Below are 23,298 nucleotides of genomic sequence, written 5' to 3' on the forward strand. Positions count from 1 at the left end.
GTAAAAAAAGGTCTCTTCTCAACATCCTTTTTTTTTTGTCAGTTGTCACTGCTTTTTTAAGAATTTGGTCATCATTTTTTATTATTATTATTTGATGTAATGACATGCCAAAAAGTGTATTTTATTTGCATCGTTATATAGTGTATTATTTGCATAGGAAAGCATGTATCTGTCTTTAAAGTTGTCATTCTTGGTGTGAACCGCCATTAACACATATAATTTTGGCTTAATATTGCCATATTCCCATATTCGGCAGAACAGTTAATTGAGTCTGATACTTCAATTCTCCATGCCATGTTTTTTTGCTCATTTATTTATTTATTTATTGAAAAGGCAGATTAATTTACACATGAACTGACAATACAGAAGTCCTGCTTGACACAAGCCATTGAAAATGATTAAAATAATGTCTGCCAGTGAATATGCGCTGTAGAGATCTTAACAATAATAGATGATTTCAATGCTCAAAGTCAAAATTTTCACATAATATGACCACATATAAGTGTAAAAGGACACTTGACAAATAAGCAAATAACAGTTTTAAAACAGATGAATGAATTGTGTGCAGAGTGAAGCATGTTGTCACTTAAGTGATTTTCATATAGATCAGAATGAGAAACTTATCAAAGGAGAGATTAATTATTTGTCCACTCCGTTAGAAATATTGATCCAAACTCTGAATAGCATCTTGTTTTTTGTATGTTCTCCATTCATCTGGGATTCTCTCATCTCCTTTCCTCTCAAATGTTTTCTTGTAATATGTTTCTAGACCTTTCTGGAATCTGCACACAAACCACTTCCAGTATGGCAGTTCAGAGAGATCAGGGGTGATACTCCAGTTTGCATAAACTCCTCCTGCTCTTCTGTATTCTCTCCAAAGGATTGTTTGATCTGAGGCATTGTGATGAAATGATCCATCACTTGCTACTGATGAAGTACAGATGTTAACAGCCAAGTTTGTGGTTCTTTTGTAAAACCACCCATTCAGTCCAGCAATACGATGGAAAGAAACACTGTGATCTCCACCATGGTTTTCTACGGTGTTAGTGCAGATTGCTTTACAAAATGGACACTGAACCCAACAGCACTGACAAAAGTGACCAATCAAAAGCTCATCTGGTCTGAACTTATAGTCCAGATTTACTGGAAATGTTCCTATGTTGAATCTACTGCTGATTTCAGACATTATAGCAGGAACTTCCACTGTTATCACATCTTCTAGGTGGTTGAAATCATCAACATCATCATGTTGGACTCCATTGAGGTCTGTTTCAGAGAAGATCAGCTCATCTGAGAGCTGCTGTGTGAAACTCTTCAACCACAAACCAACATCTCCTCTGTTCACTTGAACATGTTCAGTAGATTGATGTGCTGCTCTCATGATCTTCTGCTGCAGGAGTTTAATATTCTCCTTCAGCTTTGGTAAAACACTGACTTTGAAATTATCAGTGATGTACCGACTGACTTCATCTCTGATGAAACTCTTGAAGTGATCTCTGGGATTATGAATATAGTTCATGTATTTGTCAAAATCCTCCTCTTTTGCCAGTGTCTTCAGAATGTGTTTTTCTAGATTTGATCTGTTTCCATTCAGTGATGGACAGTTTGATCTCATTTCATCTGTCAGATCTCTGGCAGTCTTCTTGTAGACACTCTGCTCAATGGATTGTTTTAGTTTCTGACAGATTTTCTCACCAAAAATGGTAGCTGATGTTGCTCCATGACAGTATTTCTGAAAAATACTATAGTACTCTTCTCTCTTATTCTCCAAATAGAGAAAAGGATCATTGACTTCTTTGAACATCCTGTGTTGGTCAGTGATCATATTGTTTGATCTCCTGTAGATAGAATAAACCAAATCCATTAAGAATTCAGTCTTGAACACATATTTTACTGATCCTTCTTCATGTTCTGTTACTCTCTTCATGATGTAATCTATGAGTTGTTGAATGTAGCTGATATTGTAGCCCAACTTTAAAATGTTAAATGATTGAATCAGTCTGTCTGTGTGCTGAGCAACATCATTGACTAATGATCTTATTTGGGCTTCATCCTCTGGAGACAGCGTTTGAGTATGTTTAACCCACTGGGGTCTTTCTTTATTTTTGCCAGCACTCTTTATAGCTCTTCTACTTTTTGTAGACCTTTTCAAAATAACATAGTCAAAATAATTTGGCACTTTAAATATAGGTGTGAACTCACTGTCCTCTTTCCAGTGGTCTACTTCGAAACATTCAAGATCAATGTCACAGAGGATCTTCTTTACATCCCTCAGTATATCAATGTCTCTGACAGCAGGAATATCTCTGATGATCTTCTTCATCCTATGTTCCCAAAACAAATCAAACTCTTTCTTCAGTGTTTCTTCATCGTTAACTTTATCTTTGAGGTTTAAGGCATGGTCTTTGCTGATTTTAAAAAGAATGTTTTCTAATTGCATCCTCTGAGCATCAATCTTCTTCTTCAGGTCTCGCTGCTGAAGAATCTCATTTAATTTCCTTTTTGTTTCTCCTGCAATGTTTTTCTGAAGCTCTTGGATTTTGATTTCAAATGATGTTTTCCACTGAATAAGCATATCTTTTTCTTTGTCTTTCTCAAAGAATTCTGCCATTATTTTTTTTACTTCTGCATTTGTCCTCTTCAGTTCCCTTTGAAGATCAATTTCCACAACTTCATGAATTACTTCATTTTCTATTTTGTTGTGTAATTTGTTCTCAGTTTTCAACATGGCACTGCGAAGAATCCAGGACCACTTGCTGTATTCAGTCTCCAGTCTCCTGTAGGCTACAATCTCCAAAGAATTTTGAAAGCTGAAGACAAATTGTTCATTTAGTAAAGCGTCCCAGAGATCTGCAATACGAGCTTTTAAGTCTCCCAGCGTCATTGCATGTGATTTTAAGGCATGAGACATAATAGTTCTCTTTAGCTCTTGAATATTCTCACAGTAGTTTGGGTTTGGTGGTGCCATGGGTGGGCTGCCCTCCCAGAGCTGAGCAATATACTTAACATCTTTCTGAACATCAAATTTAATAACATCACTGAAACTTCCTGCATCATGGACTTCATCTTTAGCAGCAACTTTTGTCATCTCATCCAGTTTCTCCTGTAATCGTCTCCTTCCCTCCATGATTTTTTCTCCAGCTGTGACGTCTGAAATATTCTGATGCACAAACACACAGCTGGGATTCAGTCTGACCTTCTTCATCCTCATGAAGGCCTGAACAACAATCTGAAGAATGTCCTGTATATCAGATGGATTTTCTCCAAATATGTTAATCAGGGTCAGATTTGCAAGACCAACAACAAATGTGGCTAATTCATTGTCATGATCTCTTGTTGATCTACCAGCCAGTTCTAGAGCATGAAGACCCTCAGTATCAACAACAAGAATATAGTCAAAGTTCATCTGTGTTTTCATCTCTTCTGACACTTTAACCAGCTGCATGAAAGCTCCTCTGGTGCACCTGCCAGCACTGACAGCAAACTGGAGCCCAAACATGGCATTCAACATGGTGGATTTCCCAGAACTTTGAATCCCTAAAACTGACAGCACAAAGACTCTCTGGTCTCCCAGTTTCTGGATGAGTTGATCTAGAACAGCAGAGATCCAGATCACAGGAACATGAGCAGCATCTCCATCCATCAGCTCCAGTGGAAATCCAGAGATCATCATCTCTGCTGCTAGACTCGGGAGATAAAATAAGTCAATCTGCAAGTTTTTCTTGTTCTTCTTCTTCACAGATGAACATGATTCATAGATCTGACCGATCTCCCTTATTATGTGCTCCAAACCAAAGGTTGTCGCTTGAAGATCCTCAGATATTCTCTCAAGTTCAGTTTGCTCAGCTCTGAATTCTTTGAATTCAGGTTTATCTTGATTGTCTTTTAGTTTTACAACTGTTGACCACTTTTTATCATATTCATCATGTAGCTTAAAAAGATCAGCTGATATATATTCATCCAGGAGGATTCCAAGCCATTTGAGGAAAAACATCATCTCACTGTCAGTATTTAAGGTAATTTTATGTATAATTTCACTTATAAAATCACTAATTTTAGATTTATGCTGATATTGACGAGTTTTCTTCATTTCGTTTTGTGTTCTACTTATGTTGCTTTCGATTGTTTCTCCACAAGGTCGATGTAGTTCTTTGTTCATTTGACACCAATGATGCCACAGTTTCCCCTGATGAGGCAGAAAGGATTCTTTGATTTTTTTTGTCTCATGTTTCTTCAGTAATTTAATGATATTTTGTGCTTCCTTTCTATTTGTCATGCAATTAATATTATCTTTCTCATCTAGTTTAATGTCTGAGTGTGTGGACACATCTTCAAGTCTGAAAGTAAAAGATGAATCTGAGAGACAATCTCTTATAGCTTTTCTGAGTTCATCACATACATCTGCCTGATTTCTGTCTTTCAGACCAATTTTGTATTTTCCTTTCTGTGTCTCAAAGACAGTACATTCATCTTGAGTAAAAAGACATATGAGTGGCTTTGAGTCTTTGTATAGTTGTTCAAGTTTTATCATGCTTTTGTCATTCCTTTTAAGTTGTGGCAGAACAACAACATTGACTGAGCTCATTTTCATAAGGATCTGCAGCTGTTTCTCATGGTCTCCTGCATCTCCGTGTAGATTACAGAAGGCAACACAGTCAGTGAATTTATCATCCATTGATCCAGATGGACAGAACCAGGCGATCTCCACCACTCCATCCATCAGGACTCTGGTTCTGCTGCTGCCGGGGCAGTTCCTGTGGAAGAACGTGTTGTGTTTCTCATTGATCAGATTGTTCATCAGCTGAGACTTGGATGAAGACACAGAGTCAAACCTGAAGAAAAACACCATTGGAGTTTTTGTCTTGTAGATCAGCTGGGTTTGACTGATGATTTCATTCTTGGTGTTTCTCATCTTCCAGCTCTTCTTGATCTGTCTGAATGTCCAGAGAGGAAACTCAATCTGTTGTGTGAATGGATCAGGAACAAGCAGAGGCAGAGCGTACTGACACTGCGACAGTTTAGTCACCATCAGCTGCTTCAGGAAAACATCGGCACAATGAAATGCAGCCATCTGAACATCCATCGGGTGGATTCGCTCAGAATGACTGATTTCCCTTTTAGACAGATTTGTTGAATCAAAAAAAAAGAAGTCAGAATTAGACTCTTGGTTAAATGAATTATCATTTTGTTGTTGTTTGTGTTCTTCATTGGTCTCTTTAATTTTGATGTGTCTTGCTCTATAGTCCATCATCATTAGTTTTTGTAGGAAAGACTGAATCAGCTCTTCTTCAGCACAAGAATCATGGTACTGTATTGAATGAGCAGATATCTGAAGAACATCTGCAGGCCTCAGTGTATTGAGGTTCTTGACTTGAAAATTGAATTTACAAAATAATTGTTTTATGTTTCCAATCTTTTCTGTCGTAGATGTTGATCTGCTCATATTTTTGATGATTCACAGTCCTTGTTTTTTTCCTGTAGAAGAAATAAACATTTAATTTATTTTGATTGTTTACTTTAGTTCAAAACAGTTAGATAATATCATTAGTCTGAACTTAATTGCATCGAAAGCCCAGGACAAACTGCACAAATTTCGGTATCCCATAGTCCCATTATGAAAAGATATTGACGATTTCAGTGATCGTTTCTCCTAATCATTAGTGCTATGTTGTACAGTGATTGAGTTTCAAAGACAGAGGTTGTCACAGTCTTGCAACCAAAGGTAACCTATCATAATTTCTGACAGTGTCAGAAAATCAGCAAGATCATCTCACAGTGTGTTTGCTGCTACGACCTATGTCCACTGACCAGCCAATGCCATAGGAAATCAATGCAGCATGGCTCTAAAACTTTTTACAGCTTTTCAAACTGTGAATTCAAAGTGAACAAAGTGTGATTCATCATGCTCTTTTTGTTTACCACTAGCGCATACTGATAAAGACAAATGGCAGACAGAAATCACCATGAAGAAAATCAACAGCAACACAGAGTATGAAAAGACAATGCAGAAAAGCTGAGCGGATGTGGCGGAAGACAAAACTTGAAATTCACTATAGCATCTATAAAGACAGTCTTCATGCTTTCAATGCTGAACTAGGTAACGCTAGACAAACGTTCTTCTCAAACCTTATAAACAGGAACTTAAACAACACTCGCATTCTTTTTGCTACCGTTGAGAGACTAACAAACCCCCTTAGTCAGATCCCAAGTGAACTGCTCTCTGACAGCAAGTGCGATGAGTTTGCTTCCTTCTTTTCTGAGAAGATCAATAATATCAGAAAGACAATTAGCACACCCTCAAGTTATGCAGAGGTCAGACAGATTTAACTGCAATTTCAAAAAGAAGTCACTATGTCAGCTTTTGAAGCAATCGATAGCAACATTTTGGAAGAAATAGTACAACACCTTAAATCGTCTACCTGCTACCTTGACACACTCCCTGAAAACTGCAGTTGTTAAGCCCCTTCTGAAAAAGAGAAATCTTGATAACACCATATTGAGCAACTATAGACCAATATCAAATCTTACTTTCATAGGCAAGATTATTGAAAAGGTTGTTTTTAATCAGCTGAATCACTACATAAACTCAAATGGATATCTGGACCATTTCCAATCTGGCTTCAGACAACATCATAGCACAGAGACAGCGCTCATAAAGATAATAAATGATATTCGCCTAAATTCTGATTCTGGCAAAATATCAGTGCTGGTACAACTAGATCTTAGTGCTGTATTCGACACTGTCGATCACAACATTCTTCTTGTAATAAATTTTGATAGGAGGGTGGATTAGGAAAGAAAGATGACAGACACGTACTCTAGAAGTGTACTTGTTTACTGAGCACTCACGCTCATACAGGTCACATACGAACGCATTAGGGGGCGTGGTTTTAAAGCAACACCAAAGAACTTCGCTCCCTCTACAGGTTGGAAGCGGAATTGTCCATTACCACTGTCATAAATAATTTAGCCTACCATCGCGTCACATGCACGTTATTTGTTTGGAGGCTATCCAGGATCGGCTTTGGAAATAACGGTGTCCAGTGACAAGGTAGAGTATGTTGCATGACTTTATGTTATGACTTTATGTTATGCATGACGTTAGGAGTTGATGAACCACTGACACGAGTTCGGAAACATTATTTTAAGGTAAAAAAAAACCTCTTTGGTGTTGCTTTAAAACTAAATGCCACTCAGAACATCTATTACACTCCTCCCCCTTTAGATATGAACATCTTCTCTACAGCAAAATCTTCTAAGAATACAAACCCCTTTTTTCCGACATCAAAACATTAGCAAAGAACATCAAATTATTTGTTTACTTATAAATCCAATCTTTTCAGAGCAGTACGAATCCTGTGAATGTGGATATCTGCGAACAGTTTCCACTGCCGGGGTTACACACCCTGGATCTTGTGCTGTCAAGATCTCTGTGTTTACAGGGCTCTTGGGCTCAAGGACCTGTGTGGAACAGTCCTTAATGGTAGGAAAGTTCAACGGTACACTGTTGTCCTCCGTGACACTTGAATCTGGGATCTCTAATACACCTAGCATTGAGGGATCCTCCCACAGCATTTCTGGGCAACATATGGTCCACATGCAGAGTGCCCCTTCTGTGACCCTCCTGCACGAGATAACGTACAGGACCTTTCAGCTCAATCACCGTTGCACTCAACCATTTCTTCTGCCCTCCTCTGAAATTTCGGACTCGCACTGGTTCTTCCTCTACAAAGGATCTTAGGACTTGTTTTCCTTGGTCATGTTGTCTCTTTTGTTCCTGCTGTTTTTCTTGAACTGACTTTGCTAGATCAGGCTTCAACAGTGAAAAACATGTTCGGATTTTACACTTAAGAAACAGTTTTTCTGGTGATTTTCCTGTTACGGTATGAGGTGTACTATGATACATTATCAAGAAGTTTGCCAATTTGTGCTTAAGTGAAAACAGCTGCTTGCCCTGTTTTTCAAAACACTTTTCAGGAGTGACTGTTTAAGTATCTGCACAGATTTTTCTGCAGCCCCATTAGAGGCCGGATTGTAGGCAGGGACTCGGGTATGTTTTATTCCATTTCCTTTTAGGAAATCAGTAAACTCTGCAGACACGAGCTGTGGTCCGTTATCAGAGACCACCTCTTCTGGTATCACATAAGCTGCAAACAAGCCTCGGAGAGCATCTATGGTGAGTGAATAGGTTATTGATGACATTGGCCCAACCTCTAACCATTTTGAATGGCTGTCGATCACTACTAGGAAAAACTGCTTGTCTTTTTCTGCAAAATCAATGTGGATTCTCTGCCATGGCCTCTCAGGCTATCTCTATGGATGAAGAGGTCCCCCTGCAAGTGCAGCCCTCCAATCCTGGCCAACACAGAATGCTACGAGCGAGGGCCTTCATTCGGCAGATTCCAGGGTGCTTATGGTGTAGCTCGTCCAGTAGTCTTGACCAATGTTTGGGTGGAACTATAACACACATTCCCCACAAAAAACAGACTTGATTCTCCGACAGCTCATGTCTACGTGTGAAGTATGTCTTCAGATTCTCCTCCGACACGTAGTTGGGCCAGCCACTTACTGTATAATTCCACACTTTGCATAGTGTGGGATCTTTTCGTGTTGCTTGGCCTATGTCTCTCACAGACACTTTAAGATCATCCACCTGGGAAAAGTAGAACATGCTTCCTTCTTCCCCAGTACAGTCTTTAAACACTGTTGGCAATCTGGACATTGCGTCAGCATTCATGTGATCAGCTGATTTCCAATACTCAATATCATAATTATAAGCCATCAGCACTAATGCCTATCGCTGTATTTGAAGAGCTGCCAAAGCTGGTATTGCTGCCTTCTGTCCGAGAATCGCCAGTAGTGGCTTGTGGTCAGTTATTAGTGTAAATTTCCGTCCATAAATATATTTTTGGATGCGGGGCAGCCGTGGCCTAATGGTTAGAGACTCAGACTTGTAACCCAAAGGTTGCAGGTTCGAGTCTCGGGTCCGGCAGGGATTGTAGGTGGGGGGAGTGAATATACAGCACTCTCTCCACCCTCAATACCACGACTGAGGCGAGTCCCTTGAGCAAGGCACCGTACGTCCAACTGCTCCCTGGGCACCGCAGCAATGGCTGCTCATTGCTCCGTGTGTGTGTGTGTTCCGTGCGTGCACGCACTTGGATGGGTTAAATGCAGAGCACAAATTCCTAGTATGGGTCACCATACTTGGCCTCACGTCACCTCCTTTCCTTTCTTATTTGTGGAATTTCCTTACTCCATAGATGATGGACAAGGCTTCTCGTTCTATTTGAGCATACTTTTTCTCAGTTTCCGTCAAAGTGCGAGATGCAAACGCTATTGGGTGCTCTTCTCCATTGTCCATAATTTGTGAGATCACGGCGCCCACCCCATAAGGCGAGGCATCGCACGCGAATTTAGAGGGTCGGTTGCCATCATAATGCACCAGCACTGTGCTACCGAGCAACAGCTGTTTTGCCTCCTCAAAAGCCATATCACAAGCAGCAGTCCAGCTCCATGGCTGCTTCTGTTTAAGCCTATTATGTGCTGAAGCCTACTAGAGAGATTCTCCAAGGACCGACCATAATAATTCAGGAGGTTAAAAAAACGTTACTCAGTGACATTGTTGGGCTTCGGGGCATTTACAATTGCTGCTTCTTTTTCGTCAGTTGGATGAAGTCCCTTTTTGTCAATGCGGTGCCCAAAATATTCAACGCTGCTTTGCATGAACTGACACTTGGAAAGTTTTACTCTGAGGCCATACCTCTCCAGCCTCGTAAGCACTTCATCCAGTTTCCTGACATGCTCCTCTTTTGAGCTGGCAGTGACAAGGATGTCATCCAGGAAACAGGTAACATGATCTAGCGCTTGAAGTATTTGATCCATGATCCCCTGGAAAATAGAAGGAGCACTGGCCACTCAGACAATGGTACTTGTACAAGCCATGATGAGAATTAATGGTAAGGTATTTCTCTGAGTTCTGGTCCAGTTTTAATTGCTGATAGGCATGTGCCAAGTCTAGCTTACTAAACAATGTTCTGCCAGCTAGGTTTGCAAACAAATCCTCTGTGTTGGGTAACGGATACGTTTCCTCCTCAAAGTTCTGGTTTATAGTGACTTTATAATCACCACAGATGCGTTCCTTTTCCACCGCTTCCCATAATGCATAAGGAACAGGCCTAGCTTTCTGAAAGATCAGTGTTGCATCAGGACGGACTCGGATAGTTGATTTAAAGGGATGGTTCGGAGTAGAATTGACTTCATTGCTATGCACTCCGAAGCCCATGTAAATACCCCATCCGAATTGCTTGTTACAGGAGTGAATGGTACACGTGATGTATCTCGTAAATTGCACCACTAAACGTGCAAGTAATCTTACCAAACTTGTACAGTAGTGTAAATAGGTTATGTTCTCACAAAACACTGCATCGAAACATTTGTAAGTCCACCATGAGTTTTTTAAAAACACGTTTTAGCTGATCCCTACTAGTATCAAAAACTACAAATGGCGACACGTCGACGTCACTTTCCTGATTTGAAAAAAGCATGTAAAAGTCCTCCTACAAGTTGACATGCACACAGATGTAGTAGGAGGTCTTTTACGTGCTTTTTTCAGACCAGGGAAGTGACGTCCACTTTTAGTTTCTGAGACTAGTAGTTCTCGGGTAAAACGTGTTTTTAAAACACTCATGGTGGACTTACAAATGTTCTGATGCAGCGTTTTGTGAGTTCATAACCTATTTACACTACTGTACAAGTTTGGTAAGATTACTTGCACGTTTAGTGGAGCAATTTACAAGATACATTACATGTACCATTCACTCCTGTAACAAGCAATTCGAAAAACTCTAATATCTCCATAAATGTTCAACTAAGGTAAAAAAACTCTGGATGGGGTATTTAGATGGGCTTCGGAGTGCATAGCAATGAAGTCAATTCTACTCCGAACCATCCCTTTAAAATCTTTAATTGCGCTTGGTTTGTCAGAAGAAACCTCTATGTGTCGTCTCAGCACGGCTTTTACTGCTGGGTCAGAGGCCACTTCAGCTTTCTCCACATTGAAAATGTTTGGCCAATTGAGCGGAATTTTCTCCAGCCAGTTTCGGCCTAGCAGGGCTGGTCTTTCCCCTTTGACAATGACCAATGGCAGTATCACATTTTGCTTTTCATACAGTACTGGCACATCAACAGATCCCAGTAATGGACTTCTCTCACCTGAATATGTAATTAACTGCATGCTGGTTTTGCTTAACGGAAGGTGAGACAGAAACTCCTTGTATGACAGTTCTGACATCAGCGACACAGCTGCTCCCCTGTCAAGCTGCATGTCCATGCACTTGCCATCCAATTTCACATTTATCACAACTCCTTTCTTTCTGTCTGAGGTTGTGTATATTGTATATACACCAAATAACTCTGATTCATCATCTTTTCAGTTATTACAGCTCTTTGCTGCCACATACTACGTCTGTCCGACTGCACTTCTATTTCTACAGGCTCTAGAACTTCTCATTCTTGAACCTGCAGAATCTCTAGCAGAATGTTTCCCAGCACATCTGTAACATTTCTTTCTTTGGTCTCTGTTCCTTCTTCTGGTATTTTCCTTTTTCAGAATCTTCTCTCCCCTTAAACTTCCCTTTTTCTCTCCCATGAAAAATTTAGGCTTCTTTCACAGCATTACCTGACAGTAAATCCTTTGTTTTACCTGCAATTTCCAGCGTGTTTCTCGATGCAAGCTCCATGGATGACGCAGTTTCGCAAGCCTGGTTAAAACATCAGATCCTTCTGACTCAGCAGATCCTTCTGCCACGGGATTCCCATCCCGTGATAACTAGGAATTATAGAAGATTCAGTCCGGATTCAGAATACCTAATAAGAAATGATGCCAACCCCTCAGAGGACAACCGATTTTGGGGTCGCCAGATGAGCTCCAGAGACGGATCATCAATGAAGACATCGCCAACCTAGACGGCCATCGGCGCTACTCCACAGGAACCTGATGAGTTCTCTACAATCGGACATTGGTACAAACTGCTGGTTTCGTCTGGCCAGAGGAGAACTGGTCCCCCGACTGAGCCTAGTTTCTCCCAAGGTTTTTTTTCTCCATTTCTGTCACCTGTGGAGTTTTGGTTCCTTGCCGCTGTCGCCTCTGGCTTGCTTAGTTGGGGACACTTTCCAGCAATATCGTTTACTATTGTGATTTCTTTATTTATAATTTATTGTTTACAATAATGCGTTACCTACACACTATTGTGCTGTTTAAGTACTGTGCAGTTGCTTTGACACAATCTGTATTGTTAAAAGCGCTATGTAAATAAAGGTGACTTGACTTGACTTGACTCAGCAGCTTGCATTACATCCACTCTGAATTGAGTCCACTCACAAATCAGCTGCCTCAAAGCCACGATGTAATCCGCTATGGATTCACCTTCCTTTTGGATTTGTTTCTGAAACTTAAAACGTTCCGCAATCACTAATGGTTGCGGTCTGTAATGCGCTAGTAACGATGCTTTCAGTTCATTGTACGTCATTTCACTCGGCTTCGTAGGTGTGACTCGGTTCTTTAACAGTCCATATGGTGACTTACAATGGGGCAGCCGTGGCCTAATGGTTAGAGACTCAGACTTGTAACCCAAAGGTTGCAGGTTCGAGTCTCGGGTCTGGCAGGGATTCTAGATGGGGGATTTAATGTACAGCACTCCCTCCACCCTCAATACCACGACTGAAGTGAGTCCCTTGAGCAAGGCACTGTACCCCTAACTGCTCCCCGGGCACTGCAGCAATGGCTGCTCACTGCTCCGGGTGTGTGTTCACTACTGTGTGTGTGCACTTGGATGGGTTAAAAGCAGAGCACAAATTCCTACTATGGGTCACCATACTTGGCCTCACGTCACCTCCTTTCCTTTCCTTTGTACTCATCCACACGGCCATCCTGGATATTTTCTATGCATTCCATGCACCCCATCCATCCCACAACCTCTTCCAGCTCCTGCTACCGGTACCGGAGTATCAAAGCTCGCTCTGTCAGATTGCTCAGCAGATTTCTCCCTCAGGCTGTGAGAGCCCTTTACTCCAATCTCCCTGTTCCCTTCTGAAACCATGAAAACCTCAGCCTCCTCCCCCCAACTCAGTAAAACTGTTGACAATATTCCTAAATGCAATTTTGAGTGTGCTACACACTACAGCTGCACAATTCTGAATAAAAAGAGAATCACGATTTTTTTACTCTGAATGAAGATCACGATTCTGGAGAACTTTTTTATTTGAAAGATTTACCCCTGAACATTAGGTTATCAAACAACAGTAAAATAGCAGTGAAATAAGACAAAATAAACTTTGCTTTAAATTTAAAGAAATGTAATGAAAAATAATGTAGTAATGTAAACAAAACAAAAATCACCATTAAACATTAAAAAATAAACATACAAAGGTATTATGTCAGAGTAAAGCGATTTAAAGATTCTTAGCAAGAAACACTTGCCTCAACATTTTATGGTTGTCACCGTCCACTCTGTGGGATGCCCAAGTTTACTTCACCATTTTACAAATAAATCCTAATTTAATCATGCCAAACTATATATCGTAGGAAAGGTCTAAGCCTCTTAAGAGATTTTTTTTGGTGTTACAAATTATTTTGGAAAATAATTTATGACAAGAGTTTCATAGATTAATTTATGACAAGAGTGCACCTCAAAAATCTACTTCATTGAACTGACCTTTTTCACAGACTTTCTTGTTGCCTTTTTCCCTATTACACATTAGAAATAATAAGAATGAAATATCAGATGAAAACTTAAAATTCATCCTTTGAAAGCCATTTTAAAATCAGACATTGAATTAACATGGAAAATGTACATCAAAATCATATTACTAAATGTTCTTGTCCATGAACTATTTGAGCAATAAGGTACGAGAGGCCGTGCTGTATCGTGAATAAATCACGGCTGAAGGGTGTTGTTCAGCCGTGATTTATTCACGATACAGCACGGCCTCAAGTACCTTATTGCTTTTATAAAATGGTTACCACACAATAAAAATATTAATATCAAAAATATATATTCATTTATATATATTAGGTTGTACGTTTTCATAAAGTAAAATCATTAACTGCCTTCCACTGTAAAAAGTAGTCCCTAACTGCTAAAGCTTTGTTTACGTTGCTAAGGGTGGTTGCTAAGGAGGTTCAATGATACACAGAACGTTGAGTGAAGCGGTCGTAGCCGTGCTGTATCATGAATAAAACACAGCTGCTTACCAATCAGAATTGAGGAACGGAACTATCCATTTTATAAAATTTTTAAGATACAATTCTTCATTTTCACGTCTCTGTTCAAAAATGGGAGTAACAGTTAAGGGCATTATTAAGGGGACAGACTTTTTGTGGTGTTTGAAAGCTTATTTGATGTTCTCGAGTGCACTCATTCAATCCCATGTTCCAGCTTTTAGCTCACACCACCAGATACCCGGACGATGCGCTCTGTGCATTTTATGATGCTAGCCTAGCCACGGAGCACCTTCGTCCGAGGATGGCCCTCAAGCGGATTTCGCCGCGTTTGTGGAGTAGACACTGGTGAGAAACCGATCCTCGTTCCCAGCCTGTTCCTTTGGAGAATCTCGCCAGTGCCACTCCAGACCCAGAGCCCAGCCATTCACCACCCCGACACATGGAATACCAGCCAGAGCCCACCGTGACCAGCGAAACATCGCCGGGAGGAGCGACAGAGCAGCTGATCACCACGGAGCCCGAGCCGTCAGACCAGGTGCGTGAGTGCTCACCCTCCATCCACCATCAGTGTCCAGTGTAGACAGACTTTAGACTGACTTTAACTGTTGTGTCCAGAGTCAAAATCATATTCATAATGCTTCTACAGACAGAGTGGCACATGTCATAACCTAAAAAAGGCCACTGGGGGTTGGGGGCAATCCACCGTTTTGTATTGTGATAAGCTGCCTCCTTGTCATTTCTGACTTATAACAAAAACATAAAGAATGTCTAAAACCCAGATGGCAATGTAGTGTCCCACAATTGGCACATGTGGCATGATAATCTGGCCCACATGATGGCACTTCAATGGACTGATCCAGTTTGCCAGATCTTGGCCACAAGTAGGACATTGCTCTTGGCTGACGTGTGGCATTGCAAAGAAATAAACCACAACTGGACACAAAATCCTTATATATAAGTCTCCTGTGACGTTTGTACTGGCTACTGTACAGGCCACCAGGGCACCATACAGACTTAATTAAAGAATTAGCTGATTTTCTATCCGAGTTAGTGCTGGCCACAGATAAAGTCTGAATAGAAGGTGATTTTAACTTAACATATGTTTCATAGACAATTGGATAAGTTTTGGCAGACCTGACCTGTTGAAAAGAGATGGTCTTCATCTCTCCAGGGCTGGTGCTGCTCTTCTCTCTAGAAATATGGCACATAGTCTTAGAGTTTGCACTTGACTAACTGCGGCCCATGTTAGGAAGCAGACAGACTGGCTAAACCATCTGCCAGCCATCTCACATCACAGAAATCAGTTAATTCTCAGCACATAGAGATTCTTTCACCTAGATATTATACTTTAGAGACTGTGTCTGTACCACGAGCTAAAAAATACAAAAAACGTCCAACAATTTAATTGAAGTTCAGCAAATAAAAAAGTGTTTATAATTAAATGCATTAGGAACAGAGTTTATAGACATTCTGAACTCTTTTGGGGTTAGACAACATGTGTCAGGACCTACTCAATGTCAAAATCATACTCTAGATTTAATACTGTCACATGGAATTGATGTTTATGGCTTTGAAATTTTGCAGCAAAGCAATGATATCTCGGATCATTATCTAGTCTTGTGTATACTCCAGATTCAACTGTAAATTCAACTCCGTGCTACAACTAATAGCTCAGAAAAAACTTGATGTAACAGAAACTATGGACTCTCTCTTTTCTATCACTTAAAAGCAAAGGAGCAACCGTGTAATAATGAGCACACTCGCGCACTAAAGAGAGCAGTCTGGAAAATGGAGTGCAAAAAACAAAACTAGAAGTTTTTCCCAAAACTAGAGGACTTTTCCCAAAAGCACAGCAGTAATGACTTTGATAATGATAATACCTGGAATATCAAAATCAACTGCGGGTGGCAGATCATTTTCTTATTTAGCGCCCAAACTTAAAGACACATCTCTTTAACCTGGCTTACACATAAAACATTAACACATTTCTATAATTCAAATCCGTTAAAGCACTGGTCTCAAACTCAATTCCTGGAGGGCCACAGGTCTACACACTTTAGCTCCAATCCTTATCAAACACACCTGAACCTCTTCAGGGTAACTAGAAACTTCTAGGCAGGTGTGAGTTGGAGCTGGTTGGAGCTAAATTCTGCAGAGCTGCGGCCCTCCAGGAATTGAGTTTGAGACCAGTGCATTAAAGGATTGTTAGGCTGCATTAATTAGGTCAACCAGAGCCGAAAACTCTTCCTTTAACACCTGATGTACTCGTTGCGTCATAAGAAGAATGGCATCTACGCTAATATTAGTGTGTTTCATACTTATTCTGAGGTCACCTTAGCCACCAGACCCAGCCTGTATCCGGATCAGATGGTGACTGCAGTCCCCCGGATCCAGTCTGTACCCAGCTTAGATCATGGATCACCACCTGGAGATGACTTCAATAACCGTGGAAGTCAACCAAATGAGCTCCAGAGACGGATCATCAATGAAGACCTTGCCACCTAGACCATGGGAACCTTGGCCCGTATTTATCAAGCATCTAAGAATAACTCTCAAGAAAACTGCTAAAAATTAACTTAAGTGTAAAAAATTCACAAAGCTGTTTTTAAAAGTTTATTATCAAGCATCTCAGTTGTAATTTACAGTGCAGATAGCACAGGCCCGGTTCCAGATCTAAATCACTGACGGTGCTTCTTAAATTAGTGAGGGTGCTCTGACTTTATACGCAGCAAAATCCCCAGTGTTAATTTAACACTCTGAGTGTGGACACATATAAACACTGAAGCAGTGTTGAAGTTAACAAGGTAATTAGGTGATTAACAAAGTGATGATTGATCATTATTGAAAACACCTGATGTTAAAAAGCAGAATCACCAAAGGAGAAAACCTAAATTTTTAAGCAACCATTATAGTGGTCAGTGTTTGCATTAGTTGGTCTCTTGACCCTTAAATCTTTAATACTATATTTTGTTTGGCTGTTATACAGGTCCTTCTCAAAAAATTAGCATATTGTGATAAAGTTCATTATTTTCTGAAAAGTACTGATAATAAACATAAGACTTTCATATATTTTAGATTCGTTACACACAACTGAAGTAGTTCAAGCCTTTTATAGTTTTAATATTGATAATTTTGGCATACAACTCATGAAAACCCAAAATTCCTATCTCAAAAAATCAGCCTATTTCATCCGACCAATAAAAGAAAAGTGTTTTTAATACAAAAAAAGTCAACCTTCAAATAATTATGTTCAGTTATGCACTCAATACTTGGTCGGGAATCCTTTGCAGAAATGACTGCTTCAATACGGCGTGGCATGGAGGCAATCAGCCTGTGGCAATGCTGAGGTGTTATGGAGGCCCAGAATGCTTCGATAGCGGCCTTAAGCTCATCCACAGATTCTCTATGGGGTTCAGGTCAGGAGAGTTGGCAGGCCAATTGAGCACAGTAATACCATGTTCAGTAAACCATTTACCAGTGGTTTTGGCACTGTGAGTAGGTGCCAGGTCGTGCTGAAAAATCTTCATCTCCATAAAGCTTTTCAGCAGATGGAAGCATGAAGTGCTCCAAAATCTCCTGATAGCTAGCTGCATTGACCCTGCCCTTGATAAAACACAGTGGACCAACACCAGCAGCTGACATGGCACCCCAGACCATCACTGACTGTGGGTACTTGACACTGGACTTCAGGCATTTTGGCATTTCCCTCTCCCCAGTCTTCCTCCAGACTCTGGCACCTTGAATGATATGCAAAAAATTGCTTTCATCCGAAAAAAAGTACTTTGGACCACTGAGCAACAGTCCAGTGCTGCTTCTCTGTAGCCCAGGTCAGGCGCTTATGCCGCTTTTTCTGGTTCAAAAGTGGCTTGACCTGGGGAATGTGGCACCTGTAGCCCATTTCTCTGCACACGCCGGTGGCTCTGGATGTTTCTACTCCAGACTCTTCTCCACAATCTACCTAAGGGTCCGGTCACCTCTTCTCGTTGTGCAGCATTTTCTGCCACACTTTTTCCTTCCCACAGACTTCCCACTGAGGTGCCTTGATACAGCACTCTGGGAACAGCCTATTCATTCAGAAATTTCTTTCTGTGTCTTACCCTCTTGCTTGAGGGTGTCAATGATGGCCTTCTGGACAGCAGTCAGGTCGGCAGTCTTACCCATGATTGCAGTTTTGAGTAATGAACCAGGCTGGGAGTTTTTAAAAGCCTCAGGAATCTTTTGCAGGTTTTTAGAGTTAATTAGTTGATTCAGATGATTAGGTTAATAGCTCGTTTAGAGAACCTTTTCATGATATGCTAATTTTTTGAGAAGGACCTGTTTTTTAGTTAAAATGGCCAGACATAAGCTCATGTCATCAGGTGATGATTATGTTTTAACTAGGGCCGGGACTCGATTAAGAAAATTTAATCTAATTAATTAGAGGCTTTGTAATTAATTAATCGAAATGAATCGCATTTTAATCGCATATGAATATTTGACCTGAGAACAGTGAGAAGTAAGTTTTTTTATATGGATTTTTATTATACCATTGAATAATGACTAAATACATAAGCTTAAGCAACAAAATATTGTTTATTTTTGTTCAACCAAGTCCAACAGACCAGTGCAATATTGCCATTAAGTGTAGCAATAGGCTCGATGTGCTGTGGTGATATGTGAATTCCTTGTTGCATAGCTTGCACACAACCATGCTCTTATCGACGCTTCCATCCATTCTTTTTTATAACAAAATTTCCCATCCACTGGGCCAACCAAAGCGGTCCCATCAGCTTTTTTGTCCATGTTCACTGTGGTTTGTTTTGCTGCGTCCCAATTCACCTACTTATACTATGCCCTATAAGTATGTACTCTTTTTGTGAAGAAAAGTACATACTTTTGAGTTTGTAGCAGAATAGTAGGCAAGCTTTGGGACATATACTTCGTCATAACTGCTTCTTTAACGGACGCTCTGTTGCTTAGTTACCTGAATCCTGTCACTGTTTAAACTGCCCTGTCAATCATCACAGTTAACATTATCTACATTTCGTTTAATTTAATTTCCTACCGTATTAGAGAGAAATTAAGAGGCACGTTCTTTAATGAGTCTTTCATGCCGAGAACTTTGCTCTTGTGTTTGCTTAATTATGCATTTAAACGTTAATGACCAAACCTATCATTATAAATGTTGCTGCACATGGAATATAACGCGGATAACATTTAAAAAATATTTTTATCAGGTTACACACTGATTATTTATAACTCAAACCCCTTTCTCTACCTGTCCGTTGGTCGCGCATATCCTCCATGTTTGTAGTTTTTTAACACTTTTTATGCGTGTTTGTAGTTCTAATCGAATCCTCGTTCACGGCGCAGTGGGCAATATTAGCCGTTAGAGTGTGCATTGATCGTTAAGTAGTAGACCATGCGGGAATCTTTGGAATACTTTTTTAAACATACTACGATTTGGGACATACAATACTATTTAGGACGGACGCAGCTTGTCTGAACGCTAGTTGGTGCTCCAGTATAATCGGTCTGCTGAATCTCATCCAGTGAGAAACGTTCCGCGGTGCAAAACTAAGTGCGATTAAAATGCGTTAAAAATTTTTGTTTTGCGTTATTTTTGTGTAATTAATTAATCTAAATTAACGCGTTAAAGTCCCAGCCCTAGTTTTAACATATTCATTGTTTGACATGAATCACCTACAGTCTAATCTCTTAGTTTTATTTTTTTTGCTTATTGTAATAGTCTTGACAACTCACAGAAGATCCAGCACTTCCTATACATTTAGGAAATATTTTTTTTATTACCTGCTTAAAAAAGAAATATTGTTTCACATCGCCACACGTAGACATCAAGAACCGGCCCATGAATCTCAACAATGGTGACAAAGACATGTTCAGATAAACAGATCAACTCTGAACTCTCATAATTTATTCATGCCGCAATGCATGATGGGAGTCATGGATGAGTTGTGATTGGCTACAACACGCTTTTTGATGGTCACTGTCTTTGTGATTCTCATGCTGATTCTTCATGTCTGTGTGTCTAAATTAAAATCAACTCTTTTTTCATTATCTGTCTGAATAGACCAAACCTGATTGCTCTTTTGTTCACAGTTTCCTGTAGTCTGTAATGAAATCCTATGTCATATACTCAAGGCACTATATGATGACTATGTCAAGTACAATCAATGCCACCTGATGACTTTTGCTCTTGGCTTATCTGGCTGTTATAACTCAGTAATTGCAGCCAAACAAGTCCTAATATTAATAATTTAAGGGTCAAGAGCCCCACTAATGCAAACACTGACCACTAGAATGGTTGCTTGAAAATTTTGGTTTTCTCCTATGGTCTTCAATAATGATCAAACATCACTTCGTTAATCACCTAATTATCGTGTTAACTTCAACACTGCTTCAGTGTCTATATGTGTCCACATTCAGAGTGTTAAATTAACACTGGGGATTTTGCTGTGTACCCATGTTGAAACAGTTTATCAGAATTCACCCACGGAACTTTGTGAGATCTCTATGAATTAATATTAGTGACGCTTTTAGTGAGAATAAAGTGATTGCGTATTGTAGCGGTCTACCGCTGACATTGCGTGTCCTGAGCCAGATTTTAAAATAAAATAGTTCAGTTTTGTATGTTATGGCAAATTGATTATATTTAGTTTCGTTTTTATTATTATAATTTAGAAAAACGTTTGGAGCATTTTTTGTTCATTAAATATAAGTTTTTTTTTTACGAACAGCGCCCAGCGGAAGACTGATCAGAGTCTGTTGGACCAATTTGCCTTCTCAAATCATCATGGTTTGCCTAAAATCTATAGATATGAAACAGTTAAAACAGTATGTTAGTATAAAACAATGTTAGTTTAAATGTTAAACCTAGATAAATGTGCGGTATTAGGCGCATATCCAATAGTTTGTGCAGAGAGTGAAAGCTAAAACCGCTATGCAGAACGTGAGGCACCAGCGCGATCACTTGCATTTTTTTTTCAGTGGAAGCAATTTAAAATTATCCGTCATTTTTACTCACAAAGGTAAGAGTAATACATAATTCTGAACTGTAAAGGGTGTACTTTTATTTGTGTCCACTACACAAAACGTATAAAATAGTTTTAAATTACTACTTAACAAAATAAAACAAATAGAAAACAAAAACTCTTTCATTGTGTAATCAGTAAAGTCGCATTTCTCTCTAAAGGCGCGTCCAAAAAGGAAATTGCGAGTCAGGATCTTTTGCTACACTGACTCAGAATGCATAGTTTATTAATAAGTAATTCAAATTAGCCTTACTCTTTCTGCCTCGACACATTTATTGTCATTTATTTGTGTTAGTTATATTTGTGGCAAGTTTCAGCATATTGTGTTCGCTTGAACACGGATCTGCTCCAGCTGTGCTGCCGTCCGAGCCAGTCTCGAAAGTGAAAGCGAAAGTGAAGTCTCCTGTTGTTTCCACCAGCGCGCCATTTTTTTCTTTTTTCTTTACCATAATTGATGAATGTCTAAAATATAAAAATAAGGAGAAGTCTAAAACAGATAAAACCGATGCCCGCCCGTGACTTAACTATGTTCCCCCCGACTTAAGAGTCAAATGTCCGCCATGGTTATACTTATGTTTAGTGCGAAATCATAAAGATAGGCTATGTTATAAACAAAGAAGTTCGAATATCTCTTATTTAGATGATGTCTGCTTTGTTATAATTACATGATTAGTGCTTAACACAATACCATTATCTCAACAAAAACTCGATTTGAACAATGAGTGGATTAACGCCTCTGATTCAAGAAATCAACAGATATGTGGGTGGTTGGCTACATTGCTTAACTGAGCAAAAACATAACAGAAACCGACCTCCAGAGCGCAAACCATAACGCACTGGATTTTGGGCTTCACAGTACATCAACACATACAAACAACAGATTTAAAAAAAAAATGTTAGATGCGTTAAAAATTTTGATAGCACTGGGCATGATAGACAATAGGTAAACTTTCCTCGTTGCCCATGGTTACCTTTAGTGTCTCCCTGATGGCAACAATTAAAACTCACCTTAAAGGTGGTTAGACACATCTCCAATTATCCTTAAAGCCTTTTGCTTGAATTTATAATGTTTTATTAACAAGGTTTCGGTTGGGGCATGATCAGATAATCAATCCCAGCAGACACACAACGTCATATGATGTTAATATTAGGCTAGATTTAGGCTGTGACATCAGGTGAGTCTAAGGATGTAATTTGACCTCCAATAATGACATCAAATGATGTTGATTTTAGGTTGAGTTGGAAAGTGACCAAACTCCAATGTTGAGACAACATCTTAAACCAGCGTCATATTGACGTCAAATACTGACATTTATTCGTCAGGTAAGGCAACCAAAATCCAACATCTTATAGACCCCCAATATTATCTGTCTGCAGTCCCGGAGGCTGCACTTTCAGGACCGCATTTCTAGGAACCTATTTATTTGTGACAGCGCCATCTACCGAGTTGGAGAACTGCAGTCCCAGAAATGCATTTCTAGGACCCTAGTTTTGGAGGACCGAAAAAAGGGCCACCAAGGCAGTATTTCCATCCAGTTTTAACTACATTAGAGTTTTTAAAAGTTTTATTACGCGCAAATACTACTTTCTTTATTGCAATTAAACCTGGTTCCTAGGAATGTTATTGGGTCTAAGTAGCATAATATAATAACTCAAGTAAAATAAAAAAGGAATCATGTTAAAGTCTTTTCAGTCACTAGATTGACAACATTTTCAAGTAAAAAGGGAAGACAAGGATGACTCTGGGGGTAGATTTAAGATTGTATATATTTTATAAAATAATATATTACAACTGAACTTGAACGCACACAAAAACAAATTTGTTCATGACGTGAACCGCATAGATACTTCATGGACAACATCTTCAGTAACTCCTAAGAGTGAGAGAGAAAGAGAAGTGAATAAAATAAGGAACATTTAATTTATAAATCAGAATAGGAATAACATATTTCTGAAATGACTTTTCCTCACCCTTATATTTATTTATATATATATTTGTCAGAACATAATCACTATAAATTTAGATAAAATAACCTCAGTTCT

General features: G+C 39.5%; 1 protein-coding gene across 2 annotated transcripts in view; it reads right to left on the reverse strand.

Annotated features, from left to right (window-relative positions):
* Positions 1–291: 291 nt before the first annotated feature.
* LOC141338738 (interferon-induced very large GTPase 1-like) overlaps positions 292–23,298 on the reverse strand; it is a 28,128-nt gene continuing 5,121 nt past the window's right edge. Inside the window, exon 2 of one of the 2 annotated variants that reach the window (XM_073844357.1) lies at positions 292–5,475. In XM_073844357.1, the coding sequence (XP_073700458.1) occupies positions 656–5,443 (4,788 nt within the window). In that variant the 5' untranslated portion in view covers positions 5,444–5,475 and the 3' untranslated portion in view covers positions 292–655. Of the gene's footprint in view, positions 5,476–23,020; positions 23,130–23,298 lie in introns of those variants that run through there. The other variant, XR_012355879.1, reaches the window with a different exon arrangement.

Source organism: Garra rufa, chromosome 1 (genome assembly GCF_049309525.1).
Source record: "Garra rufa chromosome 1, GarRuf1.0, whole genome shotgun sequence".
Classification (NCBI taxonomy): domain Eukaryota; kingdom Metazoa; phylum Chordata; class Actinopteri; order Cypriniformes; family Cyprinidae; genus Garra; species Garra rufa.